This window comes from Macaca fascicularis, chromosome 10, assembly GCF_037993035.2.
Source record: "Macaca fascicularis isolate 582-1 chromosome 10, T2T-MFA8v1.1".
Taxonomy (NCBI): Eukaryota; Metazoa; Chordata; class Mammalia; order Primates; family Cercopithecidae; genus Macaca; species Macaca fascicularis.
Window position 1 is genome coordinate 34485243 of NC_088384.1, and position 12723 is coordinate 34497965.

Below are 12723 nucleotides of genomic sequence, written 5' to 3' on the forward strand. Positions count from 1 at the left end.
CCTCTCAAAGTGCTGGGACTACAGGCGTGAGCCACCGTGCCCGGCTGAGCCTCTCTTAATAATTACTGTCATAATGAAGAGCAGGCTTTCACTAAAATAAAAAGAGCTGTTTTGGATAATATCTTACTTACAACTTATCATATTAGAAGAATAACATCTACAAGTAGCCTCGGAATCATTCTAACGATCTAAATTTTTTTTAATACAAAATATTTGTATTGCTGAGAGTATCTACCTCTTTGGCTTCACTGACATAAAATGCAAAGGAGTAATTTCAAGGGCTCAAAAATATAAAACTAGCTGGGATAAACCATGAGTTAAATATGCACAAAGAAGCAGAGAGCTATGTCTTGTTATTGTTCTTAAATAAATGATGCCAGAGGGGTTGAGTAACTTGCCCAAGGTCCTTTAGCTTGCTATGACAAATTGGATAGTAACAATAGGTAACCCTTATGTAATTCTTATCATGTGCCCTTCTAAAGACTTCACTTAAATTAATCTATTTAAACCTCATAACAATGCTATGAGAGGATTATTGTTATTTCCATTCCACAGACATGGAAACCAAAACAAGTAAATAAGATAAGTAGTTTTCCCAAAGTAATAAAGCTGGGATTCAAACCCAGGCAGTTTGCCTCCAGGGTCCACATTTTTACCAATTATGCTGTCCTGCCTCTTAGGTGAAGTCCCTGATTGATTTCTGTAACAGAGTGCCTTTTGAGTTAATGGCCAGAAGTATTCATAGATAGAGCATGTTATTCTTGGTGTTTTTTTCAAGCAAACACACAAAGATATATGCATTAAACTCTTCAATTAAAAAGGGAAGTAGAGAAGAAACACGTAGATAAAAGGAATATATCAAAATAAATGTAAAATAAAACACAAATATAACTTTGTTTTGGTGGTAGGAACTAAGTAAAAAACTAAGTAAAGGAATATATCAAAATAAATATAAAATAAAATGCAAACATTACTTTGGTGGTAGGAACTAAGTAAAAATCAGGTTGACAATCGCTCAAAGAACTATTAGAAAAATTGGCTGCATCATGATGTCTAAATTTTTTTGTTTCACTTTTTTTTTTGGTGGGGGCAGGGGGTCACATCAATTACAAATTATTCTGCCACCTCAAGCAATATTTTACCTTCTGAGACATAGCTGCTGCTGCGCTGAGCTCCTATGAACTTTTCCATCTGAAGAAGCTTTGGCAAAATTCCAAAGCCCATCTACATTGGTAAACTCGTCTAAGGACCCGTTTTACCTTAAGATTTATGCCAACAAACCTCTGTCATTACTTCTCAGACTTCATATATCTACCTGTCAAGAAAAAGAGCTGTTTTGGATAATACACTAATTACAACTTATATTAGAAAAACATCTACAAGTAGCCTTAGAACAATTCTGACAACCTAAATCATTGTTAATACAAAATATCTGTCATGTTGGGAGTATCCATCCCTTTGGCTACACTGACATAAAACACACAAAGGCTCCACTGACATTTTGTAACTTCGAGGGCTCAAAAATATACAACTAGCTGGGATCAACCAGCTGGTTTTATATTTTTGAGCCCTCGAAGTTACAAAATGGAAACAGATCACTGCTTTAGACCCTTATAACCAAATGCCTCAGATCACTATTAACCTAAAATAAGAAAATGGACTGTGTTGAAGAAATTACACAGAAGTAATTTTCCACCCAACACGATGAGGAAGATCCACAAAAAATACGTTTCAAAGTATAACACAGTAAACATCCACACCCACATATACAGCAGGCAGATTTCCCAAAACAGTACTTAGTCTTACTAAATTGATTTTAGCTGCAACCCACTTCATTAATTTCAGATCATCTCCTTTGTGTCAGCTCCCACAATATGAAAACTATTCTAACAAATTATTAACCTAAAAGCTTCCAAGAGATAGTCTTTAAATATCCTAGATTAAACAAACAAAAACCTATTCTAAAATCAGAAGCTTCATGTCAAAAGAAAATGACAGATTAATTTTATTCAAAATACTTAAATATTACAATAGACATTAGATGACATTTCCTCCAATAATCTTTTATGTAATCTAAAAGCAAATCTTTCACAGGAAGTATTTAGCATGTGACGATGGAGAAAGTAAAATACAAGCCTTACCACAGTGGACTTGCTCTGCCCTTTCCAGGAGACAGACTTACTTCCAACGTAGCAACACAAGCCCAGGAAATGAAAGAGAATGAGGAGGGAGGGAGCAAGGATGACTCAGGGAGAATCATAGCACATGAACCAGTCTGTGCCCTCACTGGGCTGCAGGGCAAATAAAAGTCAGAACTGAAACTAAGAGGAAACGGTGATCAGGCTTAAGGAGAAGGAAAGAAAGCCCACACTCTTCAGAGACACATGTGAAAACCTGCATTTGTAAAAATGTAACATTTTCACAAAACACTTTCACATCATTATTTTGTGAGATAGAGAAGCTATTCTTCTCTTTTTGTAGTTGAAACTGAGGTTCAGAGAAGTTAAACCAATCCTTCCAAAACACAGGGCTAGTATTTGGCAGAGCTGGGGCAAGAAACAAATCTTGTGATTTCTAATCCTTTTCTCAATTCATCATTCGCTGAAAAAAGGCAGAGTGAAAAAAAAAAAACAAGGTAGAAAGAGAAAACAGGCTGGGCAAGGTGGTGCATGCCTGTAATCCCAGCATTTTGGGAGGCCAAGGAGGGAGGATTGCTTGAGGCCAGGAGTTTGAGACCAGCTTGGGCAACATAGTGAAACCTTCTCTCTGCAAAAAATAAGCCAAGTGTGGTAGTGCATGCACACTTGTGGTCCCAGCTACTAGGGAGGCTGAGGTGGGAGGTTCACAAACCCAGGAAGTTGAGGCTGCAGTGAACCATGATCATGCCACTGTACTCCAGCCAGGGCAACAAGGCAAGACACTGTCTCTAAGTCCTAGACATTTCTGCTAATAATTCAGAAAACAAAATATTATTTTTCTCCTTCAAATCTGTATGTCCAAAGCCTGCCTGTTCCTAACTGACAATGTGCTATCACTCCATTAATCCAACAGATTATGGCTGCTGGCACCACATCCTCTGCTGCAGGTTTTCAAAAGCAGCTGCACTTTGAGAAATAGGCAGTTTGTTTCACTTGATGTTGTGTTCAAGTGACTAAAGACAAATACATTCCCCGTGGAAATCATACCACAGGCTTTATATAACAGACAAGCAGTATCATGTGGTCAAATGATTCTCTTCTGGAAGGGTTTTAAGAGCTGTCAATGTAATGTTCAACACGAAGTATCTTAAGGAGATTCAGGTTGACAGCTTATGTCACCGGATACATTTTCACCAACTGGCATTAAAAAAAAAAGCAGTATCGGCCAGGCGCAGTGGCTCACGTCTGTAATCCCAGCACTTTGGGAGGCCAACAAGGGCGAATCACAAGTTCAGGAGATTGAGACCATCCTGGCTAACACGGTGAAACCCTGTCTCTACTAAAAATACAAAAAATTAGCCAGGCGTGGTGGTGGGTGCCTGTAATCCCAGCTACTCGGGAGGCTGAGGCAGGAGAATAGCATGAACCCGGGAGGCGGAGCTTGCAGTGAGCTGAGATCATGCCACTGCACTCCAGCCTGGGCGACAGAGCAAGATTCCATCTCAAAAAAAAAAAAAGCAGTTTCTTGGTGGTTTTTTTTTTTTTTTTTTTTTGGGAGACAGAGTTTCACTCTTGTTTCCCAGGCTGAAGTGCAATGGCGTGATCTTGGCTCACTGAAATCTCTGCCTCTCTAGTTCAAGCAATTCTCCTGCCTTAGCCTCCCAAGTAGCTAAGATTACAGGTGCTTGCCATCACACCCAGATAATTTTTGTATTTTTAGTAGAGATGGGGTCTCACCATGTTGGCCAGGATAGTCTCAAACTCCTGACCTCAGGTGATCTGCCCACCTCGGCCTCCCGAAGTGCTGGGATTATAGGGATGAGCCACCGCACCCAGCCTAATATCTTAGTTTTAAACACAAGCAAATGGAGAGCTTAGACTGAACAATGTGAAATACAGATTGGACATTCAAATTTAGAGATAAAACACATTGGAAATATTAATGAAGGCCAGGTGCAGTGGCTCACGCCTGTAATCCCAGCACTTTGGGAGGCCTAGGTGGGTGGATCACCTGAGGTCAGGAGTTTGAGACCAGCCTGCCAACATGGCGAAACTCTATCTCTACTAAAAATACAAAAAGTAGCTGGTCATAGTGGCGCACACCTGTAAACTCAGCTACTCAGGAGGCCGAGGCACAAGAATAGCTTGAACCTGGGAGGCAGAGGTTGCAGTGGGCTGCAATTGTGCCACTGCACTCAAGCCAGGATGACAGAGCAAGACTGTTCTAAAAAAAAAAAAAAAAAAAAAAAAAAAGAAGTATTAATGAACTAGTTATCCAGGCAGTAGATCTTTTCTTTTTGCACAGATACTGGAGTTGAATAATATACTTATTTTCTCTGTAACAAATTACAATCACCAAACAAACCTGGATGTACATCGTCATAAAACTGAAAGTCGAGAAGGGAGTGCATAATATTCCCTGCATTTTTCTTCCTTTGTTGTAAAGCACCATATGGGATAAGTGACAGTTAACCTGGGATGTCTCCTGGCTATCACACAAACCATACACTACACTGGCAAACGCTTTTAAAAAGTATTAAAGTAGGAAGACAACAATAACAATAAATTGTCACAATTCTTATTTTTAAGAACAGCTCAAAAAATATTTTTATTTTCCTAAGACAAATGCTCAGGATTTTCTTCAGTAAGCATTTGCCAAACACATAAACCTAGTATGTTCGATACTAGTATCCATAGTAATTAAATTTACACATTTTAAAAATTAACTCAAACCCTCAGATGCATAGTGGCTAAAAAACAATACTGAGGAGCATACTTTATGAAAAGTACTCTCTCTACGGAATCACTGACTGTTGAGCAAATTACAACAAGTAAACTTAAAAAACATTTCTTTTTTTTTTTTTTTTGGGACGGAGTCTCGCTCTGTAGCCCAGGCTGGAGCGCAGTGGCGAGATCTCGACCTCGGCTCACTGCAAGCTCCGCCTCCTGGGTTCACACCATTCTCCTGCCTCAGCCTCCTGAGTAGCTGGGACCACAGGCGCCTGCCACCGCACCCGGCCAATTTTTTGTATTTTTAGTAGAGACGGGGTTTCACCGTGGTCTCGATCTCCTGACCTCATGATCCGCCCACCTCAGCCTCCCAAAGTGCTGGGATTACAGGCGTGAGCCACCGCGCCCGGCTTAAAAAACATTTCTAGGCCCAAAGAAAGAAAGAAAAAAACCCGGGAGCAAGAACGGAAAAGACTAAAATGATAAACAGAAATTAACCCATGGAGATGAGTGAAGTCCAAATAAATGTCACTTCCTCAGTGCAGCCTCCCCTGAGTAATATAAAAACTCTGACCCCTACATCATGTGTCTCCCTGCGTTGTTGTCACAGCACGTAACTCCCTGTAGTGTATGAAGATACACTACACATCTTCACTGTGGTCTCTCTCCATTAGAGTGTCATCTATCTCGGGTCAAGGAAACGCTCTGCTGACAGCTCTCTACTGAGAACCTAGAACAGGGCACAGTATGCAGCAGGTGCTCAATACATGGCTGAATGAGGAATGACTGCTTGGAACAAGACAAATTGAAATAAAAAGATAAAATACAGATACAAATGCTGGGATGGATATACTGATATTTTAAAGAATAAGAGGAGAGGCCGGGCATAGTGGCTCATGCCTGTAATCCCAGCACTTTGGGAAGCTGAGGCAGGCAGATCACAAGGTCAAGAGATTCAGACCATCCTGGTCAACATGGCGAAACCCCGTCTCTACTAAAAACACAAAAATTAGCAGGGCGTGGTGGCAGGCGCCTGTAGTCCCAGCTACTCGGGAGGCTGAGGCATGAGAACCGCTTGAACTCAGGAGGCGGAGGTTGCAGTGAGCTGAGATTGTGCCACTGTACTCCAGCCTAGCAACAGAGTGAGACTCCGTCCTCACAAAAAAAAAAAAAAAAAAAAAAAAAAATAAGAGGAGAGAGGGACAGAGGGAGGAAGGGAGAGAAGGTTCAGTTCAGCTAAGTAAGACATGAAATCCTAACCAGAAGCTATAATCAGGTCTCGAGCATATACATTTATTTGGCAAGGATTTTCATTAATGTCATTTTTAATACAGAAGGATTTCAAACAGTCTTCACTCCTTCAGGAAAGTTTAAAAAAAATATGGTTCATCCAAACTATTTAACTACTGTTAAAAAAGAAACACAGCCGGGCGTGGTGGCTCACACCTCTAATCCTAGCACTTTGGGAGGCCAAGGCAGAAGACTGCTTCAGCTAAAGAGTTTGAGATCAGCCTGGGCAACAGAGAAAGACCCTGTCTCTTTTTATTTAAAAAAATAAATAAATATTTTAAAAACAAAAATAGAAATAAGTACGTTTCAAGTACGATGTGGAAGGAAGCCCATATTGTACAATACTTCTACATTTAAAACTATCAAGTATTATTGAGAGAAATTAAAGATATCCTTTAATATCAAAGGGATATTTGACATTTTGGGCTGGATTATTTAGAAAGAAAAAAAATAGATTTTAGGACAAAAAACATTTCTAGAGACAAAGTCCATAACTGTAATAATAAAACATTCAATTCACCAAGGGTTGATAATTACAACTTTTAGTCACCTACAATTGACAGAACTAAAGGGAAAATGGAAAATCTACCACCATAGTAGCAAATCTGAACATGTCTCTCTTAGCAAATAATTAGACAAAAAAATTGGAAATGACTGAAAGATTTAAAATACATAATTATTAAGACTGATTAAATGTGAATGGACACGTACAGACCTCTGCACCAACAATTAGAGAATATATGTTCTCCTGAAACACGCATAAAATATATATATATATATTTGTTGTTGTTATTGCTCTGTCGCCCAGGCTGGAGTGAAGTGGCGCTATCTTGGCTCACTGCAACCTCTGCCTCCCGGGTTCAAGTGATTCTCCTGCCTCGGCCTCCTGAGTAGCTGGGATTACAGGCACATGCCACCATACCCGGTTAATTTTTTGTATTTTTTTGTACAGACAGGGTTTCGTCATGTTGACCAGGCTGGTCTTGAACTCCTGACCTCAGGTGATTCACCCACCTCAGCCTCCCAAAGCACTGGGATTACAGATGTGCACCACTGCGCCCAGCCCTATATATATATATATATATATATATATATTCTTTAAAATTGATCATGATAGTAGGCCATAACTCAAGTTTTAATGCCATGATGGCCGTGCTTTCTGATGAAACAGAATTAGTAATTGAAAAGAAAATTTTTAAACCCGTAAATATTTGGAAATTAAAAATAATTTCCAAGTAATTCAAGGGTCAAAGAACATATAAGGAAAATTTGAAAACAACCGAACAAACTGAATAATAATAATAATTACATATCAAAAAATAGGATAGAGCATGGCACAGTGGTGGGCACCTATAGTCCCAGCCTGTGCTCCTGACTATTCAGGACCTGAGGCTGGATCACTTGAGCCCAGGAGTTTGAGACTGAAGCCTGCATGAGAGCGTCTGCTATTAGACGCTGCACTCCAGCCCGGACAACACAGCAAGAACCCATCTCTTAAGCAAAACAACAACAACAATGAACCTAATTTGTTTTCAAGAAAATATTTTTAATATATAACAGCTCATACCCAGCCACCTTGCTGAATGATGTACTCTGCCGAATAGTCCTCCAGGTATGTCACGCCAAACTGCAGCAGTGCACTCAAAGGTTCTTGACCACGTCTTGTCAATTCCAAAAGCATGTGTCGTAGCAAAACCAGAGGCACCAAAATCTTCGATGCAAAGATGAGAGAATAAAAAAACCACACTGAAATTCTTACAATGTGTTTTATATGTTCAACTACTAGAAAATTAAATGCATCATTAAGGTATTTTACTTTCATTATATAAAGGAAATAAAACAGTAACTTCTATTGGGACTTTTGTGAATACTGTATGTAGGTTTTATACAATAGGGAGGTAGAAATAGTTATTGAAAATAATTAGGCATGTGTGTGCCTGTATGTGTGTGTGAGAAATAACATATATAGAAGGAAATTCACTGAGGCATTATTAATTAATTTTTTTCTTTTTTTTTTTTTTTTTTTGAGATGGAGTCTTGCTCTTTCGCCCAGGCAGTGGTACAATCTCGGCTCACTGCAGCCTCCGCCTCTCAGGTTCAAGCAATTCTCTGCTCAGCCTCCTGAGTAGCTGGGATTACAAGTGTCCACCATGACGCCTGGCTAATTTTTGTATTTTAAGTAGAGACAGGGTTTCACCATGTTGGCCAGGCTGGTCTCAAACTCCTGGCCTCAAGTGACCTGCCCACCTCGGCCTCCCAAAGTGCTGGGATTATGGGCTTGTGCCACTGTGCCCAGCCTGAAGCATTATTTATAATAGCAGAAAACTAGAAAAACAACCCAACAGGGACTAGTTAAATAAATTATCATCATCCAGTAAAATATGCAGCTGTTAAAAAGACTTCGATCGCTTACTACCCAATCACCAGGATTTACTTTAAGTGAAAAAAGGCAAGTTATAGAAGAATATATACAGTACCATTTGCATAATAAAAACATATACAAATATATATGTTTATATAATCCTACAGTATCTCCAGAAAAATTCGCAAGAAACTGGTAATACTGGTTGCCTAAAAGGAACTAGGTGACTGGCAACAAGGATGAGAGAAAACTTTTATTTTTCAAAGCCTATCTTTCTGTACTTTTTTGTACTTTGTACCAAGTGCTTTTATTATTTGGAAATAAGAACTTTTAAAAATTAAGAGCTATCTTGCAAAACTCATCAAAAGTCAAACATAAAAGATGCCATTACAATCTACACCTAATAACCATGTGGCTCAATACTTAAAAGTCATTAAAAATTACAACAGAAACTAACTAGAGTCCCTGTCTTCCTTTAAAAAAAAATGCATATTGATAAAAAACTAAGTATTCAGGTAGCCATCTGCATGCAGTCTGTTTTGTCTAAAACATCAAGAGGTCCATATGCCTGGAAAAGGAATGCAAAAGGAAATGAAACCAATTCCAGTTTCTTGTTAGCAGACTACCAAGGAAATAACCGAGGGACGACAAAATACTTCTGCAGGAGGACAAACAAAAAACAATGAGTTTTATATTTCAAACTAACATTCCTTGGCTTCTAAAGAAAGGAAAAGAAAGCAGCCCTGGGGGAATCTCTATCAAAATCTGAAAGGAAGAATGCAGTGAACACATAATGTCTTTACTTCTTCACATTCTCAAGGCGCTCCAGCCCAAAATATATTGAAAACTCCTTCTTAACACTGATGGAGTAGCATAGGGCGATAAGGAAGAACACATTAGGCATTTCCACAATAAGAAAACTTACACTATTACACAAACAAACAAAAAACTGTTTATATTTTGCCGTGGGTAGCAGCAGGTAAGGAGTGGCTCATGAACCAGTGGTGCTAATCTGTGTATCAACTTAAAGGTCTGGGATGTCCTGGACTTCAAAACATTCTAATTTCCCATAATAATCCATGATACTATAACATTTTAAAGTTATTCATATTTAAGCTCTATTACCTCTTGGGGAAATAAGTTGTAAATATTTTATGCTTGTTATACAAAATACCAGTAAGTTTTATGTGTTCCAAATTTAACTCTTTCATATATCGAAAAGCAGACACCCTAGTTTTACTACGTAAGAATCTAGTGATAAATCTGCAATTCTCTTTCACTCCTGGAAGAGGAGTGAAAAGCCTCACTCACTAGACTTCCAGTCTGAAATCCACTATTCTCTTATTCTGTTTTTCATATGGCCATTGCTCCATTGCAATGCAAAGTGATCCATTTGATCACTTAAGTTCCCTTTTCTGGATCTTCCCTATTCCAATATCTTTCTTGAAACGCAGTAACCACAGTGCAGAAACGTCATTTTTCAGGATGGACATTTTCTATGTGGTTGGTAATACGCTTCTTGGTGGTACATGCTATGTCAGATGACTCATTTTTTTTCCCTTCATTCCTCATACAGCTATTAAATGACTACCATATACCAGGCTTACCTATTTGGCATGCTATCTTCAGGGACCTGTATGATGACGTCCAAGGCCACTGTACCATTTAGATTGTCTTTAAGCAGCTAAATCCTAAGAGGATTTACACATAATCCTACACACAAAGCTCCATGAGTTAATTCTACAACTGACCTCCATCAATCTGACATTTTACCATCCACAAGAATTTTACATAATCTGCACAACTGATTTTTTTTGGACTCTTCCCTCCCACATTATTTTTTTAAATGTTAAAACAAAACTAGATCCCCAGGCATCCACTCCTAGAAGAACCCACGATTCACATGTCTAGGTCTAAAAAGTCAGCAAACAGTTTTATCTTTGATTCTTTCTTAAAAGTCATTTCCTTACTGGATAACAGTAATCCCCACATCATATATAATTTTTTTTTTCTTCAACTGTTTTTGCAATGAAATGCTAAAGTATTTTTGGCCATCAAAACAGATTACCTCCACTGGCTTACCTTTATCCACACACTTATTTAATCTCCTGACATCTCTTCAAACACTATGTGGTCTCTTTAACAGGTTAGACCTACTTAAATTCAGTGACATTATCCTTTTATTAAAGAATATATGAGCTTGCTTGGTATAGAAATGAAGCATACTAACTTACAGCTCTGAGAGTCCCTTTCATTACAACGAATATTTATGATAACAGTGACATATTTTGCTCCACCAATCTATTTAATCCTTCTGTGACTTAACAGTTCTAATAAAAATCATATTGGCCGGGCGCGGTGGCTCAAGCCTGTAATCCCAGCACTTTGGGAGGCCGAGACGGGCGGATCACAAGGTCAGGAGATCGAGACCAGCCTGGCTAATACGGTGAAACCCCGTCTCTACTAAAAAATACAAAAAACTAGCCGGGTGAGGTGGCGGGCGCCTGTAGTCCCAGCTACTCGGGAGGCTGAGGCAGGAGAATGGCGTAGACCCGGGAGGCGGAGCTTGCAGTGAGCTGAGATGCGGCCACTGCACTCCAGCCTGGGCGACAGAGCGAGACTCCGTCTCAAAAAAAAAAAAAAAAAAAAAAATCATATTCTACAAATTTTATCTATACCGAATTCACCGATTAGGTTTGTCTTTGATTTGTGTGCTTCAAAATACAGTGTAAGAGACAACCAGATATTATATGTCACCCAGTGTGATGCAATAGGAAACAGATAAAACCACCCATTAGGTATTCTTGCCAAAAAGATTGAACCTGAATCTGATCAGGAAGGAAATACAGACACAGAAGAATATGTTAAGTGGTATCTCAGTGATATAGTCAATTAAATCCAGAAATTAGAAAATTTTTCAGGAAAAATAACTTGTAACTAAATTAAAGAGAGAAAAAAAAGAGGGAGGATAAGTCTACATATTAAAAGAGACTTCAGGCACATATTATTTACTCCATTTATTTGAAATGTCCAGAACAGACAAATTCATTAAGACAGAAAGTAGAGTCATTGTTGCTGTGGGCTGGGAGGAGCAGGAAAGGAAATGGGGAGTAACTACTAATAGGCAGAGTGACTACTAATAGGTATGGGCTTTCTTTTCTTTTTTTTCTGAAACAGTCTGGCGCTGTTGTGCAGGCTGGAATACAGTGGCACGATCTCGGCTCACTGCAACCTCCACCTCCTAGGCTCAAGCCATCCTCCCACCTCGGCCTCCCAAATAGCTCAGAATACAGGTGCACACCACCATGTCTGGGTTTTTTTTTTTTAAGAGACAGGGTCTTGCTATGTTGCCCAGGCTGGTCTCGAACTTCTGGGCTCAAGCGATCATCCTGCCTCAGCCTCCCAAAGTGCTGGGATTACAGGTGTGAGTTACTGTACTGCATCCGGCCCTTTATAAAATATATTTCAGGCCGGGTAGGGTGGCTCATGCGTGTAATCCCAGCACTTTGGTAGGACAAGGCAGGTAGATCACCTGAAGTCAGGGGTTTGAGACCAGCCTGGCCAACATGGCGAACCCTGTCTCTACTAAAAGTACAAAAATTAGCTGGGTGTAATGGTGGGCACCTGCAAGCCCAGCTACTTGGGAGGCTGAGGCAGGAGAACTGCTTGAACCCGGGAGGCAGAGGCTGCAGTGAGCCGAGATTGCACCACTGTACTCCAGGCTGGGCAACAAAGCGAGACTCCAAAAACAACAACAACAACAAAAGGCTGGGCATAGTGGCTCACACTTGTAATCCCAGCAATTTGGGAGGTTGAGGTGAGTGGCAGATCACAAGGTCAGGAGTTTGAGACCAGCCTGGCCGCCAACACAGTGAAACCCCATCTCTACTGAGAATACAAAAATTAGCTGGGCGTGGTAGCGGGTACCTATAATCCCAGCTACTCGGGAGGCTGAAGCAGGAGAACTGCTTGAACCTAGGAGGCGGAGGCTGCAGTGAGCCAAGATCATGCCACTGCACTTCAGCCTGGGCGACAGAGTTAGACTCCATCTCAAAAATAAATAAATAAATAAAATAAATCTATTTCAAATGTCTATATCAGAGAGAATATTTTCTCTTATTCCAAAAAGCAAACAAGGCAAATAGATATCTTAACAAATTATGTACTGACAGGCAACATACTAATATTCTATTAATAGTGACC

General features: G+C 39.7%; 1 protein-coding gene across 27 annotated transcripts in view; it reads right to left on the bottom strand.

Annotated features, from left to right (window-relative positions):
• The window catches only part of BCL2L13 (BCL2 like 13), a 96973-nt gene that overhangs the window by 18088 nt on the left and 66162 nt on the right, over positions 1 to 12723 (bottom strand). For 20 of the 27 annotated variants that reach the window (XR_012419030.1, XR_012419031.1, XR_012419028.1 and 17 more), the window contains one exon: positions 7726 to 7869. The exons of 6 other annotated variants lie outside the window; for them this stretch is intronic. Coding sequence is in view for 16 of the 21 variants with exons in the window: in XM_074004515.1 (XP_073860616.1) it covers positions 7726 to 7869 (144 nt within the window). In the remaining 5 variants the exon portion in view is untranslated. Of the gene's footprint in view, positions 1 to 2141; positions 2187 to 7725; positions 7870 to 12723 lie in introns of those variants that run through there. One more of the 27 variants, XM_074004529.1, reaches the window with a different exon arrangement.